At 50.3% G+C, this 23,865-nt stretch overlaps 1 protein-coding gene and 1 long non-coding RNA gene across 2 annotated transcripts; both read right to left on the bottom strand.

The window, feature by feature from the left end:
- Positions 1 to 10,915: 10,915 nt before the first annotated feature.
- Positions 10,916 to 14,772, bottom strand: LOC140203861 (uncharacterized). The gene has a single exon (XM_072270004.1). The coding sequence runs from the start codon at positions 14,751 to 14,753 to the stop codon at positions 13,503 to 13,505; it is 1,251 nt and encodes a 416-aa protein (XP_072126105.1). The 5' UTR covers positions 14,754 to 14,772; the 3' UTR covers positions 10,916 to 13,502.
- A 140-nt stretch (positions 14,773 to 14,912) lies between these two features.
- On the bottom strand, positions 14,913 to 23,543 carry LOC140203862 (uncharacterized). Its single transcript, XR_011887401.1, has 3 exons — positions 23,430 to 23,543; positions 19,535 to 19,637; positions 14,913 to 15,160 (listed from the first exon to the last, which is right to left on the bottom strand). It is a non-coding gene; the product is annotated as an uncharacterized lncRNA (long non-coding RNA).
- Between the last annotated feature and the right edge of the window lie 322 nt (positions 23,544 to 23,865).

Raw genomic sequence — 23,865 nt, 5'->3', positions numbered from 1 at the left:
GCCATCTTGGTCAATGTCACCCATCCACTACATAATGTATTGGTTGGGCACAGGAGTACATTCAGCCAGAGACTCATTCCACCGAGATGCAACACAGAACGTCATAGGAAGTCATTCCTGCCTGTGGCCATCAAACTTTACAACTCCTCCCTTGGAGGGTCAGACACCCTGAGCCAATAGGCTGGTCCTGGACTTATTTCCTGGCATAACATACATATTACTATTTAACTATTTATGGTTTTATTACTATTTATTATTTATGGTGCAACTGTAGCGAAAACCAATTTCCCCTGGGATCAATAAAGTATGACTATGACTATGAAGGTTGGGCTGGCGGGTGATAGGTGAGGAGGAAGGTGGTGGGTGGGAGAGTGAGCGTGGTGTGAAACGCTGGGGGAGGATGGATGGGAGAGGTAAAGAACTGGAGAGGAAGGAATCTGATAGGAGCGGACCATGGAAGAAAAGGAAAGGTGGAGGGGGGCAGAACCAGACGGAGCTGACGGGCAGGTCATGAGGTCAGGGATGAAAGGATAACCAGAATGGAGAATGGACAAGTGAGAACGTAGAAAAGAGTTGGACAGGTGTGGAAGAAATAACCAGAAGTTCGAGAAATCGATGTTCATGCCATCAGGTTGGAGGCTACCCAGACGGAAGATGAGGTGTTGCTCCTCCACCCTCCGATCCTTTGGCCTTATCGTGGCAGCAGAGCGGGCTGTGGGCCGATATGTCGTTGCTGGGCTCTCGTGACTGTGGTGGATACGTGGGCCGATATGTCGTTGCTGGGCTCTCGTGACTGTGGTGGATACGTGGGCCGATATGTCGGCTGTGGACCGATATGTCGTTGCTGAGCTCTCGTGACTGTGGTGGATACGTGGGCCGATATGTCGTTGCTGGGCTCTCGTGACTGTGGTGGATACGTGGGCCGATATGTCGGCTGTGGGCCGATATGTCGTTGCTGGGCTCTCGTGACTGTGGTGGATACGTGGGCCGATATGTCGGCTGTGGGCCGATATGTCCTTGCTGAGCTCTCGTGACTGTGGTGGATACGTGGCTGGAACAGGATTGGTAATGAACTGGCAGCTCTTGGCATTTTGAAATCTGCAGGAGCACCAGCCTGCTTCCTGAAGCCACTGGCCTGTTCTTTCGTTCACAATCCCAATGGCTCAAGCAAATGTCTCTATTTCCCTTTCCCCGGAGACCCTTCACCTCGGGACAGCAGACATCAGATACAGGATAGAAAAGTACAGCTCACGTACTGGCCCTTCGGCCCACATTGTCTGTGCCAGACATGATGCCAAATTAAAATAAATATCTTCTGTATGCAATATCCCTCCCAAAGTATCTTCAATGTCAGAGTCGTATGGACCGCTACCAGCTGTCAGTTCTGTCGTATATGGGATATATGCGGAGAGAGAGCGACGCTGAAGCAGGTGATAGTTCACAGACTGTTTAACGCGGACAGGGTTTTAGTGGAAAAGAAAACAATAAACGTTAGGTCAAACAGGGCCGTTAACTAAAACTCTCAAACGGAAAACTAGATGCCACATCGTGGCTGAAAGGGTGACCAAATTCAAAACGAATAACGCTGGCCTTTAGCGTCAGTCGATGCGACAGTCCACTTTCTCAGGCAAGGCCGAATGCAAGCAGGCAGCGTAGCATGACTTCGCTGTGCTTTGCTCGGGTCTCGACAAGCGCTACAAAGAAAAGAAGGGAGTTAAATGCCGCCATGATTAAATAAAAATTATCTGACACTGGCATATTCCCGAGCGTAATTGCGACACTGGCTGGAGGGAGCAGAGCATCCATTCTTGGTCTGGACGGATCACAAGAACCTCTCAAATCTCCGGGATGCTAAGAGACTCAACTCTTGTCAAGCCCGGTGGGCCCTCTTCTTCACCCGGTTCAATTTCGTCCTCACTTATCGTCCCCGCAACAAGAATACAAAGGCCGACGCTCTCTCCGACAGTTCGATGGATCTGAGGACAATGCTGATCCAGAGCCCATTCTTCCCCGCTCGTATATCGCTGCTCCGGCGATGTGGGGAATAGAGGCAGAGGTGAGGGCCGCCCAACAATCAGATCCAGTCCCGGATGGGGGACCTCCCAACCGGCTGTTTGTCCCTGCTGCCGTGCGTTCCAAAGTGTTGAGATCGCCCGCAATAACCTCCAGTCGTCCTGCACCGCTATGTCTCCCTTTGAATGCCAGAAGGGAATCCAGCCCCCGCTCTTCCCTGATCATGAGATCGTCGTAGGAGTTCCTGCTGCTGAACAGCTGACCAGCGCTACCAGCGCACCTGGAGACGAGCCAGGGCTTCTCTGCTGCGCACCCAGCATTCTCGGCAGGCTGGTCGGCTCCGTCAATAAATAAGGCCAGTCAAGCCAGGAGAGGAGGTCTGGTTGGCAACAAGGGATCTTCCCCTGAAAGTCAAGAACCGGAAACTGGCACCGCGCTACGTGGGACCGCTTGTAGTGGAAAAGGCTGTCAACAAGGTGTCTTATAGATTGCGTCTACCAGCATCACTGAAGATCTACCCATATTCCATGTTTCCCAGCTCAAGCCGGTTACTACCTCTCCCCTGGCCCCAGTCACCCCACCTCCCCCTCCGCTAGATGGTTTCCTTGTCTATACTGTGCGGCGCCTCCTGACATCTCGCCGGGTACATGGTAAGGTCCAGTACCTTGTGGACTGGGAAGGGTGTGGCCCAGAAGAACGAACTTGGATCCTGGCGAAGGATATTTGGACAAGTCGCTGATCCGGGACTTCCAGTGGACACAGGCCCGTGGCGCCTCAGGGGCTGCGCCTAGAGAGATGGCATTGTCACAAGCACAATCACGGCAGCGCAGTAGGTACGGCATTTGCGCTTGTGAATTTGCACGTGTCAGCTAATTATTATTTAATCGTGATAGTACTTAACTCCATACTTGTGGTCGTGGTGCTTGTCAAGACTTGGACAGAGCACAGCAACGCTTTGCTGCTGTTTTGCATTCGGCCTTCCCTGAGATATTGGACTGTCGAGTCAACTAACTCTGAAGACTAGCGGTATTCATTTAATGTTTAGATGTTCTTTTCGGCCGCAGTGTAGCTTCGTTTTCCTTTTGAGAAGTTTAGTTAACGGCCCTGTTTGGTCTAGTGTTTATTGTTTATTTTCCCTTTAACACTGTTTGTATTAAAGTCTGTGAACTATCGACCTGTTTCGGTGTCTCTCCACACTTGGGCCGTATCCGAACCTGGTAACACTCCAGGACTCGACGGAACGGAAGAGAGACTTAAGATCGATACAGTCCACCCCTCACGGGACGGTCCTGGGATTTTTCACCGCACCTTGGGCCAGGTGATTTGGGAGTGGCCGGTCTTACCACAGTGTAAGCAACTGCTCTCTCCCATACGCCTCTCTTGCTCCGCTGAGGAGACCCACGGAGCATAGGTTCTTCCGGAGATGACCGCGGGGATCTGCGTTGGCTATCGGATTAAGCAACCGAGATAGACAGAAAGAGGTACTCCATCGATCCCAAAGGAAATTACAGTGTCGCTGTAGCTTTACAAATGCACAGATACGCAAATGTTAGAAGAAAAGTAAGAAAGAATAACTGGGCAAGGGGTACTTCTAACAACTGGCTATCCGGGTGAACTGAACACTTAAGAACGAGAAGTATAGAGAAACCGTATTCACAGAACGACCGTCACCAAAAGCACAGTGACAGATCAATGATAATCGTAGCAAATAAACAACTCTAATAAACTCAAATCAATGATGTTCAGGTGTGTCGAGTCTTGCCGCTACACAGCGCCCCTCGCTGGTCGGAAGGGTTCATGACTCTTGGTGATTTCTATAAGTGACCTGGATGAAGAAGTGGAAGGGTGCGTGAACACGAAGGTTGCTAGAGTTATAGATAGTATATAATATTGTCGCATGTTACCACCAGGACATTGACAGGATGCAGAGCTGGGCTGAGAAGTGGGAGTTCAATCAGGAAAGTTGTGATTCACTTTAGAAGGTCGTATTTGAAGACAGAAGGTAGGATTCTTAGCAGTGTCGTGGGACAGAGAGATCTTGAGGTCCGCGCAAATTGATAGGGTTGTTAAGAACGCGTATGGTGTGTTGGACTTCATTGGACGGGGAATTGAGTTCAAGAGCTAAGAGGTAATATTACAGCTCTGTGAAGCCCTGGTTTGACCACACTTGGGGTACAGTATTGTGTTCGGTTCTGGTTGCCTCGAACGGGAAGGATGTGGAAGCTTTAGAGAGGGTGCAGAGGAGATTTACCGGGATGCTGCCGGGACTAAAGAGCATGTCTTAATGAGGAAATGTTGAGTGAGTTAGGGCTTTTCTCCGTGGAGACAAGTATGAAAGCTGACTTGATAGAGGGGTATCAGATGATACGAAACGTACTGCACATCAAATGGACAGGGACTGCCTGTTTCAGAGGGCGGAAATGGCTAATACCAGGGGGGAATGACTTTAAGGTGATTGGAGGAGTGTATGGGGAGGAGGGTGTCAGAAGTAGATTTTTTACACAGAGGGAGGTGAGTACGTGTTAACACTGCCTGAAGTAGTGGTACAGACAGATACATTAGGGCAAATGAAGAAACTCTTACATGGGCACATGGATGATAGAAAATGGCTGTGTAGTAGGGGAGGGTTAGTTTTCTCTTACAGGTCTGGACAATATTGTGCTCCGAAAGCCCAAGATGTACCGTGCTGTGTTCTAAACCTTCTTCCACTCCACCATCCAATTTCTGAACGCGCTTTGAACCCATGAGCACTACCTTGTTCTTCTGCTTCTTTTGCCAATATGCATTTGTTTATTTTGTAACTTACAGCAATTTTCACTGTAAAACAACAAATATCGTGCCCTGAAATGGAATTTCAGAAGCAGATTTAATATCACCAGCATATGTTGTGAAATAACTTTGCAGCAGCAGGACAATGCAATACATGATAAATATAGAAAGAAGTAAATCAATTACAGTAAGTATATATATATATATATATATAATAGCTAATTTAAAATAGTACAAAACAGAAATAATATTTGAAAAGTGAGATAATGTTCATGGGTTCAATGTCCATTTAGGAATTGGATGGCAAATGGGAAAAAGCTGTTCCTGAATCGCTGAGTGTGAGCCCTTAGGTTTCTGTCCCTCCTTACCAATGGTAACAATGAGAAAAGGACATGTGTGGGTGATGTGAGTCCTTAATGATGGACACAGCCTTTCTGAGGCACCGTTTCTTAAAGATGTCTTGGATACTACAGAGGCTTCTACCCAAGATGGAATTGATTAATTTTACAACTTTCTGTAGCATCTTTCAGTCCTGTGCAATAGCACCTCTCCCCACTTACCAGACGGTGATGCAGCCTGTCGGAATGCTCTCCACGGTATTTCTGTAGAAGTTTTCAAGTGTTTTAGGTGACAAACCAAATCTCCCCAAACTCCTAATGAAATATAGTCGCTGCCTTACCCTCTTTATAGCTCCATCGATATGTTGGGACCAGGTTAGATCCTCAGATCTATCAATTGATGGCTTTGTTGCAAAGTTTGTGGATGATACGAAGATAGGTGGAGGGTCAAGTACTTCCGAGGAAGTAAAGAGGCTACAGAAGGACTTAGACATATTAGGAGAATGGGCAAAGAAGTGGCAGATGGAATACCTTGCTGGGTAGTGTCTGGTCCTGCACTTCAGTAGAAGAAATAAAAGGGTAGTCTATTTTTCTAAATGGAGAGAAAATCCAAAAATTGGAGGTGTAAGGGAACTTGGGCGTCCCTGTGCATTATTCTCCAATGGTTAATTTGCAGATTGATTCGGTGGAGAAGACGGCAAATGCAAAGTGTGCATTCATTTCGAGAGGACTAAAATATAAAAGCAAGGATGTAATGTTGAGGATTTATAAACCACTGGTGAAGCCCCACGAAGGATTGTGAGCAGTTTTGGGCCCCTTATCGTCGAAAGGAGATGCACAGTGGAGAGGGTTCAAAGGAAGTTCACGAAAATGATACCAGGATTGAACGTCTTGTCATATGAAGAGCGTTTGATAGCTCTGTACCTATATTCACTAGAACTCAGAAGAATGAGGGGTGATCTCATTGAAACCGAGCGAATGCATAAAGGCCTTGATTAATGTGGATGTGGAGAGGATCTTTCTGATGGTGGGAGAGTCTAGTACCAGGGGGGTGTCCTTTTAGAGATGAGGAGGAATTTCTTTAGCCAGAGAGCGGTAAATCTGTAGGATTCGTTGCCACAGACAGCTGTGAAGGCCAAGTCTTCATGTATATTTAAGGCTGGGATTGATAGATTCTTGATTGGTCAGGGCATGAAGGGATGGTGGGGGTGGGGGCAGGAGATTGGGCCTGAGAGGAATAATGGATCAGCCATGATGAAATGACGGAGCAGACTCAATGGGTCAAATGGCCTCATTGTGCTCCTGTGTCTTATGGTCTGTAAGTCTTTGATAATAAACTGATTCAGATGCCTATCCCGCTGAGCTTCCTGTCAGTGAAAGCGCCCCCAACTGGCAGGAGGTAAAAGCGCTCTTCTACGTTGTAATCCATGAAAGGTCTCAACTAGAAATTGCTTTCGTATTGTCATGTGTGGAGAGAAACGGTGAAACACGTGTTTGCCTGCCAGCAGAACGCATCATTTCATTCATCAGTACCATCGGGCTAGCACGGAGGAGAAAAAACAAATGCAGAATATGGAGATATAAGAGACTGCAGATGCAGAGCAGAATTACAGTTGTAAGTGGAGCTCAGTGCAGGTACACAAATAAAGTGAAAGGCCTATGAAAAAGTAGACCGGGAGATCAGGAGTTCCAACAACTCCTGTGGAGTGGTGGTGCGTCTTCACAAGTTTTAATATCTTAGAGAATGACAGGGGTGAATGGGGTTCGATTATGTTGGCTGATCTCAGGATCAGGTTCAACATCACCGGTAAATGTCATGAAATGTGTTATATTTTTGGCAGCAGTACAATGCAATGCACAGAGAGACATAGAGAAGTACAGCGCATAAACAGGCCCCTCGGCCCATCTAATCCATTCAAAAACTACATGAACTGCCTACACCCATCAACCTGCACCTCCAAACCCCTGCCATCCATGTACCTATCCAGACTTATCTTAAACACTGAAATCGAGCTCGCATGCATCACTTGTGTTGGCAGCTCCTTCTGCAATCTCACAACCCTCTGAGTTTCCCCTCATGTCCCCTTAAACTTCTCACCTTTCACCCTTAGCTCATGACCTCTGGTTGTACTCCCACTCAACCGCAGTGGATAAAGCCGGCAAGCATTTACTCTATCTATACCCCTCATAGTCTTGTATGCCTCTATCAACTCTCCTCTCAATCTTCTAAGTTCTAAAGAATAAGGTCCTAACTATTCAATCTTTCCTTATTTGTCAGGTCCTCCAAACCTGACAACATCCTTGAAATGATCTCTGTACTCTTTCAACCTTTCCTGCATAAACTGCACACTGCTCCAATTAGGGCTCACCAATGTCTTATACAACTTCAGCATCCCATCTCCTGTACTTAGTATATTGACTTATGAAGGCCAAAATGCCAAAAGCTTTCTTTACGACCCTATCAACATGTGACGCCATTTTCAACCATTATGGACCTGTATTCCCAGATCCCTTTGTTCTACTGCACTGCTCAGTGTCCTGCCGTTCACTGTGTAAGACCTACCCTGGGTGGTCCTGCTGAGGTGTAACACACCGTACTTGTCTGCATTAAGTTCCATCTGCCATTTTTCTATCTGATGCAGATCCCTCTGCAAGCCATGATAGTCTTCCTTATTGTCCACTAAACCCCCAATCTTGATGTCATCTACAAATTTGTTGATCCAGTTAACCACAACATCCAGATCATTGACACAGATGAGAAACGACGACAGACCCAGCACCAGTCCCTGTGGCACACCACTAGTCACAGGCCTCCGGTCAGAGAGGCAACTACCTATTACCACTCTCTGGCTTCTCCCACAAAGCCAATATCTAATCCGATTTACTCTCTCATCTTGAATCCCAGGTGACTGAAACTTCTTGACCAGCCTCCCATGCTGGACCTTGTCAAATGCCTTGCTAAAGTCCATGTAGACAACATCCACTGCCTTGCCTTCATCAACTTCTCTGGTAACTTGCTTGAAAGACTCTGATTGGTTAGACATGGCCTACCACGGAGAAAGCCATGCTAACTATCCTTAATCAGTCCATGTCTATCCAAATACTTGTATATCTGGTCCCTTAAAATACCTTCCAATAACTTCCCCACAACTGATGTCAGACTCACCAGCCTATAATTTCTTCGTTTATGTTTAGAACCTTTTTAAAACAGCAGAACTCCAGTCCTCTGGTACGTCCCCTGTTACAAAGCATGATTTAAATTTCTTTGATAGGGTCCCGATAATTTTTGAAATTGTCTCCTGTAGAATCAGAGGGAACACCTTGTCAGCCTTGGGGATTTATCCACCGATTTGCCTCAAGGTAGTAAACACCTCCTCGGTAATCTGTACGGGGTCCATGAAGTTAATGCCACTTTGCTTCACTTCTATAGACTCTGTATCTGTCACCTGAGTAAATACAGACGCAACTAACCCATTTAAAATCTTCCCCCATCTGTTTTGGCTCCACATGGGAATAACCATCCTGGTCTTCCACAGGACCAATTCTGTCCCTTGCAATCCTTTTGTTTTTAACATATCTGTAGAATCCCTTCTTTGCCTTGACCGCTAGAGCAACTTCAAGCCTTTTAGCCTTCCTGATTTCTTTCTTAAGCATTTTTTTCCATTCCTTATATAAACACCTCATTTGTTCCTGCTTGCCTATACCTGCGAAGCACCTCCCTTTTTTCTCTTAACCAGACCCTCAATATCTCTTGAAAACCAATAATAGAGAAAAAAATATTAAGTACAGTAAGTATAAAGTAGTGAGGTGGTGTTCATGGGTTAAATGTCCATTCAGAAATCAGATAGCAGGTCAGAAGCTGTTCCTGAAGCACTGAGTGTGTGCCTTCAGGCTCCTGTACCTCCTTTCTGATGGTAGCAATGAGAACAAGGCAGAACCTGGATACTGGGGGGCCTTAGTGATGGATACCACTGTTCTGAGCCCTCGCTCCTTGAAGATATCCTGGATACTACAGAACTGAGTAAGTTTATAAGTCTCTTCAGCTGATTTCGATCCTGTGCAGTATCAAAACAGCGAGAGATATAGACAGAATCCATAGAGGGGGAGATGGGAGAGGCTGGTGTTTCTGATGTGCTGAGCTGTGCCATGGGAAGAGCAGTTACCATACCGAGCCGTAATGTTTCCGGTTAGGATCCATTCTACGCTAAAGGGTAGTGACGGTCATGCCGAATTTCCTTAGCCTTCTGAGGAAGCAGAGGTTTTGGGTGAGCTTTCTTGGCTGGACCAGGATAAATAGAACAGATTCTGGAGATCCTGAGCAACACACACAAAATGCTGGAGGAACCCTATGAAAGGAAATAAACAGTCAATGTTTCTGGCCGAGACCCTTCATCAGGTTGGAAGGAAAAAGGGGCTGCCAAGCTCCTTCAGCATTTTGTGCATGGGGTGAGCAGGGCGAATTGTCTAATGATGTTTACACATGGGAACTTAAAGCTCATATATCTTCCCCTCCTCCACCCTAATACAGAGAGAGACGTGTTTTCCACCCAGCCTCCTAAAGTCAGTGACCTGTTCTTTTCTTTTGTAGACAGTGGAGGAAAGGTTGTCGTAACACCATGAGGTCACCATGTCCAAGGTTCTTACAATCTTGAGAAAATGCAAGCGACTTAGAGAGACATGGCTGCTATTCACCGCCTTGACAGCTGTTATCTTAGTGTAGGAAACCTTAATCCAGCCTGTTCTGTCAGCTGTGGGGGAAAAATGTCACTGTACTGAAGTAAGCCTGAGAAGCTAACCCTCAGGGATTGGTTCGTGGAGCAGCAATCCAGACCTCTGATGCTGTCTGCGTGGAGACTACATGCTCTCCTGGCTGTAAGGTGTTTTTCACTGGTGTGGGAGGCAGGCAACCTGACAGAAGCATATAAAATTCTGATGTACATAGATGGCCAGTCATTTTCCCAGGGTAAAAATGTCAAATACTGGAGGGCATTGCTTGGAGCTGGGAGGAAGATTTACTAAACAGGTGTTGGCAGGATCTGTATTTGTATATATACAGTAGACACTCAGTGGCCACTTTATTAGGTACAGGCGGTATGTTCATGGTTTTCTGCTCATAGCCCATCCACTTCAAAGTTTGACATATTGTGCGTTCAGAGATGGCTCGACTGCACACCACTGTTGTAAAACGTAGTCATTTAAGTTATTCTCGCCTTTTTGTCAGCTTGAACCAGCCAAGTCACTCTCCTCTGACCTCTCATTGACAAGACGTTTGCACCCACAGAACTGCCGCTGATTTTCACATCATTCTCCACAAACTCTACAGGCTGTTGTGTGTGATAATTCCCAGACAGCAGCAGTTTCTGAGATACTCAAACCACCCATCTGGCACCAATTATCATTCACCAGTCAAAGTCACTTAGATCACATTTCTTCTTCATTCTGATCTTTGGTCTGAACAACTGAGCCTCTTGACCATGACTGCATGCTTTTGTTGCTGCCACACAATTGGCTGATTAGAAGTTTGCATTAACGAGGTGTACCTAATACAGTGGACACACACACAAAGGATCATGGCTGCTGGGCTACGCCACAAGCGTTTTTCTGTCTCCAAACCCCCTTCATCTACCACCCCACCCAATCATTCTCTACCTAAGCCTCTACATCCTTCCTCATCTCTGTAATCCCTCCACCCCTTCAAACTTCACCATTTCTATTACTGTCCCCATCTTTCTCTATGAAGTCTTGAACCAAAAATGAGAGCATGGAACGGGAAGAATGGTGGCTCACCACAGAGATGAGAGTACACGATTGATTTAATAGCGAGTCGAGGTTAACAAATTCTCACAATGAATCAGTGTATCGTAATGCTACACAAGGTCAGAATATCATGGGTTGGGGGAGGTTAGGCTAAAATGGCTTGGTGGTCCTTAAAGTCGCCACCGTGTTCTCCATTGGTGCCCTTTAAACCTCTCCCCTTCCCTCGTAACACACATCCCCGTGAAATCCAACACTTTATCTTTTAAATCCGTATAAACTGTTGATTCAAAGCTGGCAGTAGTCCTGGGCTGCCTGTAGTAAAGCTGGTTGTCCCACCACAGGATTCGTCCCCTGTGTTGTGTGGGGCGTGGCAAACCCAGAATTTTGACCCAGCAACAATGAAGAGAAGTTGATGCCTCTGCATGTCAGGACTCCATCCCAATCAGTAAACAACCACCATGATTGGCATTGTGTTGTGCACCTCCTGTCCCACCCATATAACAGTCTGAAGGGTTGAGCACCAGCAGGCCCCTGCTGCGTCCAGCCCCATGACCCCAGGTGATTGGGGGAAGGGGTGGTGTGGGGGGCACAGAGTTCAGAGGTCACCCACCCAATAGTTCAACCTTCATGCCCAAGACATGAACTGACTCGGGGACTGAGAGACGTTGCCAATGACTGGGGCGTCGTGGTCAATATCTGACTTCTGAAACCCCCACACCACCCCCAGGTCAAGCTGTGCTAACCAGAGGTGGTGGTTGTCGAGAACTCCAGCCCTCTCTCCGTCTCCTGGAAACAGCTGACTCCATCTCAACTTCTGGGTGTGCTCCAGCTCTGAGTATTCTCCGGATATCAGTTCCGCGTCTTCCCCAATTCCAGATGCAGTACTGATCCAGCTCCCCAGTTTGCTCAATGCGGGTGTCGCGGTGGAGGTGTATCTCTGCCAACGGGTAGGTAAGATGTTCTTTCCCTCCACTAGTCTGCAGGTCACCCTTGGGCACGGTGTAGCACCTGCTTAGCCCCCGATCAGGGTCATGTGAAGCCATGGGAGCTGGTGGTGGATGGTCGTACGAGCAGCCGGTGCAGATCACAAGTCCTGGTTGTGCGACCACTGACGCCAGGCAGACAATCTCTGAGGAGGATTGATAATGGCTGGGGTGACCCGTCTTGTAAAGACACTGCCCAGGAGCCAACAATAACAAACCACTTCCGTAGAAAACTTTGCCAAGAACAATCACGGTCAAAGACCACGATCACCAATGTCATATGATGATGATGGTGGTCCACTCAACACGGACGAGGTCTTGCACCTTATCGAGATCCCGGCTGGGAAGGGCGGAGAACACTCAATGGGCCAGAACGCCCAGTTCTGCTCCGTTCCTACATCTTACAGGTCCAGGCAGGTACAACCCCTTTCAGCCTGGGTGATGAGTAGGGTAACCCACCCAACCTCTCCCTCGCGCCCCCCCTCCACGACTCGGTGGACACCCACCCCTGCTAGCCGACCTCCTGAGCCATTCCTGGATCCACCCCACCCTCTCACACTGACGGTTTCACTCTCCCTCCCACCTCGAATGCGAGGTGCTCACCGGCAGATGCTTGATGGGAGGTGTGCAATTGGCACCAACAGGCTGGATGGGCCCAGTGATTCTGACTGATTCCTCTGTACTCACAGCCCCTCTACTACCCCAGAAGAAAAACATGCGGAAGACCAAGCTCCTTTAACGAGTAGAGAAGGGATTCAAGTGTAGCAGGGATATACAATGTTGTCTTAGCGGCCCCCAGCCCTCTCTCTCCACTCCTGTCCATCACTTACCCTCAGAGCCCCACCAGGCCTAGAGGGAGGGGTCTGGGTTTTGCAGTGATGTGAGGGGATAGGTGACCCTTCCAGCTCCTCTCCCCGAATCACAGCGAGGTTTACACAAAGGGGTCCCCGAGCATCACAGGGAGTGACATGCATTCTTGTCCCAACACCCCCAAAACTCTCCCTTATTCCGTACTGCTGAACACTCCGCCATCCAAGCCCAGGAGACCCTGCAGGGACCAACTTTGATCCACATCCCTACCCTCTGCCCTCCTGAAGATCAGAGAAGCCCCCCGAGGGCTGCAGGGATGGGATGAATTGTTGTCTAAGCACCCCCATCCCGTCTCCTCGCCCCTCCTGAATATCAGAGGGTGCTCGAGAGCGCAGAGGTGAGTCGAATGATGACACCATCTAAACCCACCCCCACTCCACTCCTGAAGCCCACAGTCCCCCCAGATTCAGAGGAGAAGGTCCCCAAGAACCACCGGGATGGGCAGGGTGGGACAAATCTTCATCTGAATTCCCAACTCCTCCCCCCTCCAGCCCAGAGCATCACCAGCATTACAGAAGGGACCTCAAGAGCTGCAGGGATATGGGAGAAGGGGATTATTCATTGTCTGAAATCCCCTCCCATTCTGAAGGGGGATCTCTGATAGTTGCAGGGATACACGGGATGGGGAACAATCATTGTCTAACCCTCCCCCCACAAACCCTCAACTCTCCCCTCCCAAAGCCCAGAGCATTACCAGGATGACAAGGAACAGTCTGCGAAAGCTGCAGGGCTTGGATTTGTCATGTCCCTCCCCGCCCCTTGTCACGGCCTGTCACAGGTGGAGCCGGCGGTGGCTCTGCAGGTTGGCAGCCTGGCGGAACGCCTTGCCACAGACGGAGCAGGTGAAGGGGCGCTCCAGTGTGTGAGTGCGGCGGTGGTTAAGGAGACTCGAGGAGCAGATAAAGCGGCGGGGGCAGATGGCGCAGGCGTAAGGGCGCTCCCCCGTGTGGGTGCGACGGTGGGTTTGTAGGATGGAGGGCTGGGCGAAGCGGCGGGGGCAGAGGGGGCAGGCGTAGGGGCGCTCCCCCGTGTGGACCCGTCGGTGAGTGGCCAACTCCCGGGCACTCTTGAAGCGCTTGGGGCAGGCAGGACAGGGGAAGGGGCGCTCCTCAGAGTGGACCCGCTGGTGGGCCAGCAGGCTGGAGGAGCGGGCAAAGGCCTTGCCGCAGAGAGGACAGGCAAAGGGGCGCTCACCAGTGTGAATGCGCCGGTGGGCTAGGAGGTTACGGGCCTGCCGGAAATGCTCCCCGCAGATCTCACAGGGGAAGGGGCGTTCCTCCGAGTGGACCTGCCCGTGGGTCTTGAGCTCCCGGGAGCTCTTGAAGCGCTTGCCGCAGAGCCCGCAGGGGAAGGGGCGCTCATCGGAGTGGACACCCCCATGAGCAGCCAGGCTGGAGGAGCGGGCGAAGGCCTTGCCGCAGAGGGTGCAGGCGAAGGGGCGCTCGCCGGTGTGGGTGCGCCGGTGGTCCAGCAGGACGGAAAGCTGGGTGAAGCCCTTGCCACACTCGGTGCAGGGGAAGGGGCGCTCGCCGGCGTGCAGGCGCCGGTGGATCTTCAGCTCCTTGGCGCTCTTGAAGGGGCGGCCGCACTCGGGGCAGGGGAAGGGACGCTCGTCCGAGTGGACCCTCTGATGGGCGGCCAGGCTGGAGGAGCGTGCGAAGGCCTTGCCACAGAGGGGGCAGGCGAAGGGCCGCTCGCCGGTGTGACCCCTCTGGTGGGTCAGCAGGTTGGACGAGTAGATGAAGCCCTTGCCGCAGACCGGGCAGACGAAGGGGCGCTCACGGGTGTGGCTGCGACGATGGATGGCCAGCTCTGAGGGGTAGTTGAAGCCCCGGCCGCAGTCCCCGCACTTGTAGGGACGCTCGCCAGCCGGCCGGCAGCGGTGCCGTGACAAGTTGGAGGAGCGCCGGAAGCCCAAGCCGCAGCCCGGGCAGGAGAAGGGCTTGTCCGACCCACCCCTGGGACCAGGAATGGCCCCTGCCCCAACTCCACCAGAGCTGGGTGACCCTCCCACCACCACCATCTGCACTGCCCCCTCCTCCTCTTCCTCCCCCTCTGCCATGTCTGGCCCATCTCCACTCACCCCCTCCGTCATGTCAGGCCCATCCCCACCCACCCTGTCTGCTGTGTCAGGCCGATCTGCACCCACCCCCCCTTCCTTGTCAGGCTCATCTCCACCCACCCCATCTGCCGAGTCAGGCCCATTTCCATTTACCCCCTCTGCCTTGTCAGGCCCATCTCCATTTACCCCATCTGCCGTGTCAGGCCCATTTCCATTTACCCCCTCTGCCTTGTCAGGCCTGTCTCCATTTACCCCCTCTGCTGTGTCAGGCCCGACCCCACCCACCCCCTCTGCTGTGGTGGGGTTCTCCTCCTCCCGCTCCTTCCCCTCTGTGGTGGGAGCCTCTGGCAGATCCATCCTGGAAGCACCTGGAGGAGAAGTGAGGGGGAGGGAGGAAGGAGGAGAGATGAGGTGAGCAGGGAGGAGAAGAGGTGGGGAGAGGAAGGAGATGTAGGGAGAGGAAGGAGGAGATGTGGGGGGGAGGGAGGAAGGAAGGAGGGGGGCACGAGGAGGAGAAGAGGAAGGTGGGGGAAGGGAGAGGAGGAGAGTGAGGAGGTTAGGAACAATCACGTGAGCGGAGTTTGATCTGTTTGAACAGTATGCAAAGAAATCATAAACCAAATCCAATGGAGGGGAGGAGGAGAGGAGGGAGGGAGGAATGGGGTGAGGAATAATTACCACCCCATGAGCAGAGCGAGGGTCAGTCCCAGGTTACCGAACAGACCCTTCCGCCCTCCAGGGCCCTGCTACCTCGCTCTGCGCTGATCTGTCCCCATTGAGACCAGTAGCGCTTGGTACTGGAGTTTAAGGGTATTGTAGACCAGGGACAGCGAAGGGTGCAGGTGCACGGGTTCTTGAAAGTGGCAGCACAGGGCAGGCAGGGCGGCAAAGGCACAATGGCCCTCATCGATGGCTCCGAGTCCAAACTCTGGGACGTGCAGGGTGCTGAGGAACAGGGTGATCCAGAAGTACAGGTACACGGTTCCCTGAAAATGGAGTCACAGGTACACAGGGTGGAAAAGAAGATGTCTGCCACACTGGTCTTCATCAGTCAGAGCACTGAGTACAGCACATTATGTTGAGGTCGTACAAGACGTTGGTGAGGCCGCACTTGGAGTACTGAGTTCAGTTTTGACTGGTCTGCTGCAGGAGAGATGTTGCTAAATTGAAAGAGTGCAGGGAAAGCTTTTATCGGGAGTGGAGGGTTTGAGAGACTGAATAGGATTAGGATGGTTTTCCCTGCAGCAAAGAAGGCTGAGGGATGACCTGGTTGCTAGTACTGGAGGACCAGAGTTATAAGGAGAGATTGAATAGGTTGGGACTTTACTCTTGGAACACAGGAGATCGAGAGGAGATTTATTAGAAGTATACAAAACCATGAGGGCTATAGATAGGGTAAATGCAAGCAGGCTTTTTCCACTGAGGTTGGGTGGGGCTCCAACTGGAGGTCATAGGTTAAGGGTGAAAGGTGAAAAGTTTAAAGGGAACACAAGGGGAAACTTCACTCGGAGGGTGGAACAAGCTGCCAGAGTAGGGTACATGGAAACTCGATTTCAATGGTTAAGTGAAGTACGTGGATAGTAAGGGCTAAGGTCGATGGGAGTAGGCAGTTTAAATGATTTCACCATGAATCTGATGGGCCGAAGGGCCTGTTTCTATGCTGTACTTCTCTATTACTCTATAGCTATGAATGGCAAAGTGTGTTTCCCCAGGCTGGAGAATTAAGAACCAGAAAGCCCAGATTTAAGGTGAGAAGGGAAAGTTCTGTAGGAAATTGAGGGGCAAGTTTTTTCACCCAGAGGGTGGTCCGCATATGGAATGAGCTGCAAGGGGAAGTGGTTGAAGAAGGTACATTAACATCATTGAAAAGGGACTTGTAAATTTATTATCCCTCTCAGCTCTATTCTCCTGCTTTAACCTGTAACCCCTGGTGCCCTTACCAAGTACCCAAGTATGGAAGACATGCAAACCTGTTTTTCATGCAACCTTTTTTTAACTGAGACAGTACCTGAAGTAATGCATGTATTTCCGGTCTCCTGATTTGAGGAGCCTCTGAGACGATCACAACCTTGTTATTGGGTTTGGAGGCTTGCGTGCCTCAATCATCCAGGGGAACTATGTTGGGCTGGAGTCAGGGCTTTATGCTTTGGCTCTTGGCAGGATCACCCATGCCAAACAGGTCAAAGGGGAGAGGACAGACCTCCAGGTCAACTAGTCCTCCAGGCTCGGGGCTTCATCTCAGGGCTAATAACCCTGACTGGTAACTAATAACCCTGACTGATAACTAATCACCCTGACTGGTAAAACAAAACTGCTGGGTCTTCACCCGGGACTTGCATGACTGACAGTGGTGAAAACCAAGGGGAAGCTACTGATACCATGAACATCACCAGAGATGGAGGTCCTTCACTGCTGCACTAAATGCCACTGGCATTAACAGTAGGTTTCTTGAGGAAAGATATACTGGCTTTGGAGGGGTGTAGAGGTGGTTCATCAGGTTGATTCTGGATGGGCAGGATTAGCGTATGACGAGAGATTGAATCACCAGACACTATACTCATTGGAATTCAAAACAATGAGAGGGGATTTTATAGAAATGTGAATTGTGAAAGGGGTACAGAAGATCAGGACAGGAAAGTTGTGAAACTAGAATTAGGGGACGTAGCCTCAAGATCGGCAGAAGTAGATTTGGGACAGAGGTGAGAAGAAACTGCTTTCCTGACAGAGTAGTGAATCTGTGGAAGTCTCTCCACTGGGAAGCAGGAGGGGCTACCTCACAAAATACATTTAATACACAGTGAGATCGAGGTTTGCATAGCAAGGGTATTAAGAGTGATGGGGGAGGTGGAGCTGAGTCCATGATCTGAATGACAGGCCAGATGGCCTATTGCTGCACCTGTTTCTTAAGTTCTTATGAACCAATTGGGAACTAGGTAACAAACAAGGCATCAAGGACTGTACAAACCACCGGCTTGACAACACTAGGTTGTATCGTCCACAGTTCTCCTCACCACGCTATTGTAGTCGAGATAAAGAAGGGACAAGAGGGAACCATCAGGGTGCTGCCTGGATTAGAGAGGGCTGTGGTTATAAAGAGGGATTGGACAGGGTTCTTTTTCTCCCTGGAATGCAGGAGGCTGACAGGCTGTACTGGTACATGGAAAGAGTCTGTTTTGCGTGCTATCCATTTATCACATCAGTACACTGAGGTGGCACAGGGAAAACGGCAACAGAATGCAGAACAAAATGTTACACTTACAGAGAAAGGGCAGTGCAGAGAGGTGGTCACGCAGTCGTGAACGTACAGGGAGTAGAGCCGGGCCCCGAGGACACAACCTTGTGAGGACAATCGCAGGCAGAGGTGTTGCTGACTTTTCTTACTGGGGGCCGTGTGGTGGTCAGGAAGTCAAGGATCCAGTTGCAAAGGGAGGGACAGAGTCCCAGAGTGGGTAAACCAATTTACTTGTTTAATAGGGTGCATGGTCGTGATGAGTTAGATTGTGAGGTCAAGAGATGACTCGGGGACTGTTCAATAGTCATATAGCAGCTGGGTAGAAGCTGTCCTTGGGCCCAGTGATAGGTGCTGTCAGGCTTTTGTATGGGAGGGGGAGAGGCGGCGTCTTTGATTAAGCTAACAGCAGAATTAGAATCAGGTTTAATATCACCGGCGTGTGTCCTGAAATTTGTTAATTTTGCGGTAGCAGTACAAAGAAAAACATGATAAATATAGAAAAAAACTGACTTACAGTAAGTATATATGTATATTAAATAGTTAAAATAGTGCAAAAAAAAACAGAAATAAAAACAAAAGTAGGGAGGTAGTGATCATGGGTTCAACGTCCATTCAGAAATCAGATGGCAGAGGGGAAGAAGCTGTTCCTGAATCACTGAGTGTGTGCCTTCAGGCTCCCATACCTCCTTCCCGACGGTAACAATGACAAGACGGTATGACCTGAGTGGTGGGGGTCCTTAAATGATGAAGGCCGCCTTTGTGAGGACCGCTCCCTGAAGGTACCTTGGATACTATGGAGGCTAGCACCCATGATGAAACTGACTAATTTTACAACTCTCCAGAATTTATTTTGATCCTGTGCAGTGGGCTCCACCCTCCCCCCGGCAAACCAGACGGTGATGCAGGAATTGTAGACAGAACTCGTGGAGGGGAGGCCTGAAGATAATGGTCGACCCTGTCGAGTTTTATAGAACCACGAGGGTCACTGGCAGAGTAGATAGAGCCCACCCTGTCTACCCAGGGCAGAGGAAGGTAAAAAAAAATTAAATTGGTAAATTGATTTATTTACTGAGGTACAGTGAAAAGCTTGTCTTGCATTCTGAGGTAGCTCAGTGGAAAAGGAAGAAGAGAACGCACAGCTCCCAGGGAAAGTGCAGCGTGGGCAGACGGTGAGCTGCAAGGCCATGATGAGGTAGATTGTGAAGTCACAAGTAGACGTTATTGTACTAGGGATCTGCTCAATAGCTAGTGGTCCTTGAGCGTGGCGGGGTAACAGCCAAAGGGCACAGTTCCAAGGAGAAGGGGAAAGCCTTAAAGGGGATCTGGCGGGCAGCGGGGGTGGGCGTGTGGAACAAGTGATGTACAATTACAACATTTAAAGGGTGATTGAACAGGAAGGTTCAGGGCAGGCGAGCTGAAGGTAGACTGGCACCCGGGCCGCAGGAGCCAGGTGCTTCCAGCAGCCTGCTTCAGTATTCCGATACCATAACAGAACGGCTCTGACACGTACCTGAAGGAATGTTACGGAGTCCCGGAGCTCAGTCACGGTTTGATGAACCCCGCCTGGGGGAGGGGGGGTGGGGGTGGACCAGTGCGACAGGTTGAGTGGTCTCCTGGCGAGGAAGAGACAGACGGCATTGAGACGTGGGACAGGGCACGCTGCAGCTCTGAAACCAGCATGCAAAGCCAAGGTCCCTCCTCCCCAGCCAGCAAGGAATTTTTCCATCTATTTAGAGATACAGCGTGCAGTGGGCCTTTCTGACCTTGGCGCTGCACTGCTCCAGCAACTGCTGATTAATCCAATTTAACCCTAACCTAATCCTGGGACAATTTACAATGACCACTTGACCTACCCGGTACGTCTCTGGACTGTGGGAGGAAACCGGAGCACCCGGAGGAAACCCACATGTTCCATGGGGTGGACGTAAAGAGACGCTTTGCACAGGTTGCTGAACTCCGAACTCCCAATGCCCCGAGCTGTCAGTATCGCACTAACCACTGTGGTACCAAAGAACGGAGAGGCTTTCTCCAGCGTGCCGCGGCGGTCGGAGGGTTGGAATGCAGAGGTACTCACACAAACAAGTCAACAGGAGCCAGAGGCCCCGGCGCCCAGTGTGACCGCAGCTGATCTCAGCTCCTCTCCGGTACCACGTCCTCAGCAAACCTCCACCCTCCCAATGCTCCTCTCTGGCAAATTATGACGGATGCGCAGTGGCAGGCATTCTGACTGTCTGCATCACAGGGTGACAGGAGGCTGCAGGCTCGTCACAGGCACAACCCGCCCCACCACCGAGGGCATCTACAAGAGGTGGTGGCTCAAGCAGGCAGCATCCATCACTGAGGGCCTTCCCCTTCCAGGATATGCCCTATTCTTGTTACTACCATCGGGGCGGAGGTACGGGAGCTGGAAGACCCACACTCAATGGTTCAGGACAGCTTTATCCCCCTGCCAGCAGATTCCTGAACAGTCCAGGAAGACGACTTCATTTTTCTTTCTTGTTGCACGACATCAGGGGTTCCCACAGACCCCTCAGTTAACGATAGGGGTCCATGGCATAAAAGAGACTGGGAACTCCAGCACTACCTATTTATAGTAACTTTACGTCCTCCTACTGCACAACAGCGGGACGGTAGCGTAGTGGTGAGCACAGCGCTTTACGGTACAGGCGACCTGGGTTCGATTCCCACCAATGCCTGTAAAGAGTTTGTACATTCTCCCCGTGACTGCGTGGGTTTCCTTTGGGTGCTCCAGTTTCCTCCCACAGTCCAAAGACGTAGCAGTCGGTAGGTCAATTGGTCATTGTAAATTGTCCCGCGTTTAAGCTGGGATTAAATCGGGGGTTGCTGGGTGGCGCAGCTTGAAGGGCCTATTCTGTTCTGTAACCCAATAAATAGATAGTTAGAAGAATAAATAACAACAGATTTCATATAAAGCTGATTTTTATCCTACAGCATAACATTCACCCCCGAGCAGCCAGAGATTCTTTTCCCAACAAGAGAAGACACCCCTACACACTGTGGTTTTAATCGACTGGATCTTTGCCCCGTAACCACGTCAACAGCAGAAACACTTTCATCACCTACCCTGAGAAACCCCCTCAGGGTCTGTTATGTTTTGATGAGATCAGCCCCTATCTTTCTAAACTCCAGGAAACACAGATTTAACTATTTATCCACTCGGTGGTAGGATGACCCTCTTAAACAATTAGCCCAGCGAATTTCTCCTGGACTATGTCCAGTGCTAGAGTATTCCTGTTTAACTAGGCGTGCAGTGTGGGTGATGGTACAAATCCCAGCTCCAGAGACACCAGTTCAGCCCTGACCTGTGTGTGTGTGTGTGTGTGTGTGTGTGTGTGTGTGTGTTCTCACTGTGACCACGTGGGAGCACACCCCTCACCACCCCTGGGTGCTCCAGTTTCCTCCCACATCCTAAAGCTGCACGGGTCAGACAGTTAACTGGTCTCAAAACGCCCCTGATGTGTGGCTGAGGGTGGAATATGGGGAGTTGATGGGATTAATGGCTGCACAGACCGAGGGCTGAAGGGATTGTCTTTGTGCTGTAAATCTCTCTCAGTCTGCATCAAGCACACCTTCCTAGTACTCTGAAAGGGGGCAGAAGTTACTAAGGGGACAAACAGAGTTTGTAACAATTCATGAGGGGAGTTTCTCGTCCAGTTGTAACCAAGAAAGTGCAGTCTATTCACTGACAACCTTTGGAAAAGTAAATTTCCCGGCCCAGACCACTAATGTAGTTGACTTTGAACTTACCTCCTGACTTTAGGAGGAAATGGGGGGGGGGGGGGGGGCGAGAGGATTTAATTGTGTTTAATGAGATTTTAATTTTTTAATTGTAACTCCAGGTTTAAGAGACGGAGAATAGATTGATAGAAAACAGTTCATGTTTAATTTTAGAAGTGAGAATGTGACAAGCAATGAGGTGCAACTTGTGGCCTGTAGTGGGAGTTGGAAGGAGAATAAATCTGGGCTTGGTAGACGGTTTGTACCAACTCTTCCCTAATCAAAATCAGGCTTATTGTACACAGTGACCACTTCATTAGGTACAGTTAAGTCCCTAATAAAGCGGCCACAGGAATGGAGCTCGGGGTGGTTTTCTGCTGCTGTGGCTCATCCACTTCAACTTTCAACGTGTTGTGCATTCAGAGATGCTCTTCTGCACACCTCTGTTGTAATGTATGGTGATTAGTCACTGTTGTCTTCCTGTCCACTTGAACCAGTCTGGCCATTCTCTGCTGGCCTCTCCCATTAACGAAGTGTTTTCACCCACAGAACTGCCGTTTTCACACCATCCTCTCTAAACTCTGTGTGAAAATCCCAGACCAGCACGAACAAGATGCCGAGTCCCATCTACAACCCCCTCATGCATATACCCTATCCAAACTTCTCTCAAACATTACACTTTGAATCCACATCTACCACACACCACCCTGAGTGCTTGTTTCACTCGCATCACCTTCTGAGTGAAGAAGTTCCACCTCAGATCCCCCTTAAATACTTTACTTTTCACTCTAAACCTTTGGCCTCAAGCTCTACTCTCACCCAACATGAGAGGAAAATGCCTACCTACATTCACCCTACTGATTCACATTATGATCCAAACCATTAATATTGTTGATAAACTACAATGGACAGAATTAGCAATGATCCCTGCGACACACCAGTAGTCACAGTCAGAGAGACAACCATCTACTACCTGTCTCTCACTTCTCCCCCTAATACAATGTTAAATCAAACTGACAACTCCATCCTGAAAGCCAGATATCTTAACCTTCTGGGGCAGCCTCTCATGCCGTAGAATTTGTTGTTTTACAGCAGCAGTCAGTGCAAGACGTAAAAGACACAGTAAATTACAAAAACAAATTAGTGCAAAAGAGGAATAACGAGGTAGTGTTCATAGGGTCCTTCGGAGAAAGAGCAGAGGTGTAAAATGACTCAGAATTGCTCCCACGGATTCAGAGACCACTACTCAAGAATCTGTGGCCACCGCCTCCCCGTGTCTCCCTTAATGGCGTCGCCCGGTACCCAGAACTCCCCGCGCGCAGGGAAAGCGCCCAACCCGGGGCCGGCGCCCACCCTGCGCGCGCCAACCCGCCCCTGCAGCTGGGCGCGGGAGCGCCCCCTCGCCAGCACCCGACCACTCCCGCGCATGCTCACAGCGCAGGGGGGCGGGAGGGGGGGCCGAGAGTGGTCCGGCGCGCCTGCGCACTGGGCTCCGCGCGCGCGGCCTGCCGGGCGATTTCGCTAACGGTCGACGGAGGGGGGAGGGTGAGGAAAGGCGAGCGGAGACGGCGTTGGCAATTTCCATCCGTCGCGCTATTTTCCGTTCCACGGGGATAAACCGCATGCTCGCGCATCGGGCGGGCTGGATCGACCGGTAAAATACCAACCCAAGCGGGCGCAGGAGCGCCTCCTGAATGGCGGCGGACTGAGCGGCTCCTTCGAGCACGGAGAGAGCAGCCCCCCCAACCCCCTGTTGCGGACCACGTGACGGGCGGCGTGCCATGGAGTGACGGGAGCGCGACCAATCGCCAACCGGAGCACCGGGAGGAACGGTGCGGCAGCGCTTGGTCCTCCAACCAATCGGTGGAGAGGGCGGGACTCGACGACCAACCCCACCCCTCCTCCCGCCCCTGTGGCAGAGAAGGGCGGCAGAGGGTGGCTTCCCACCGGGAGTGGGGGGGAGAGTTCCTGAAAAAGCTTTTCCTCTTTAAAAATAACATTCTTAACAGCTCCGTGCGAACAAAAGATAAATATTCCCAACCTACGTTGCTGTCAGGGTACAAATTGTTTGCGTGACGGATCAGATCCAGGAGCAGTCTGACT

This window comes from Mobula birostris, chromosome 10 (assembly GCF_030028105.1).
Source record: "Mobula birostris isolate sMobBir1 chromosome 10, sMobBir1.hap1, whole genome shotgun sequence".
Lineage (NCBI taxonomy): Eukaryota > Metazoa > Chordata > Chondrichthyes > Myliobatiformes > Myliobatidae > Mobula > Mobula birostris.
The sequence above is the reverse complement of the archived record's forward strand: the minus strand, read 5'-3'. Positions and strand labels throughout refer to the sequence as shown.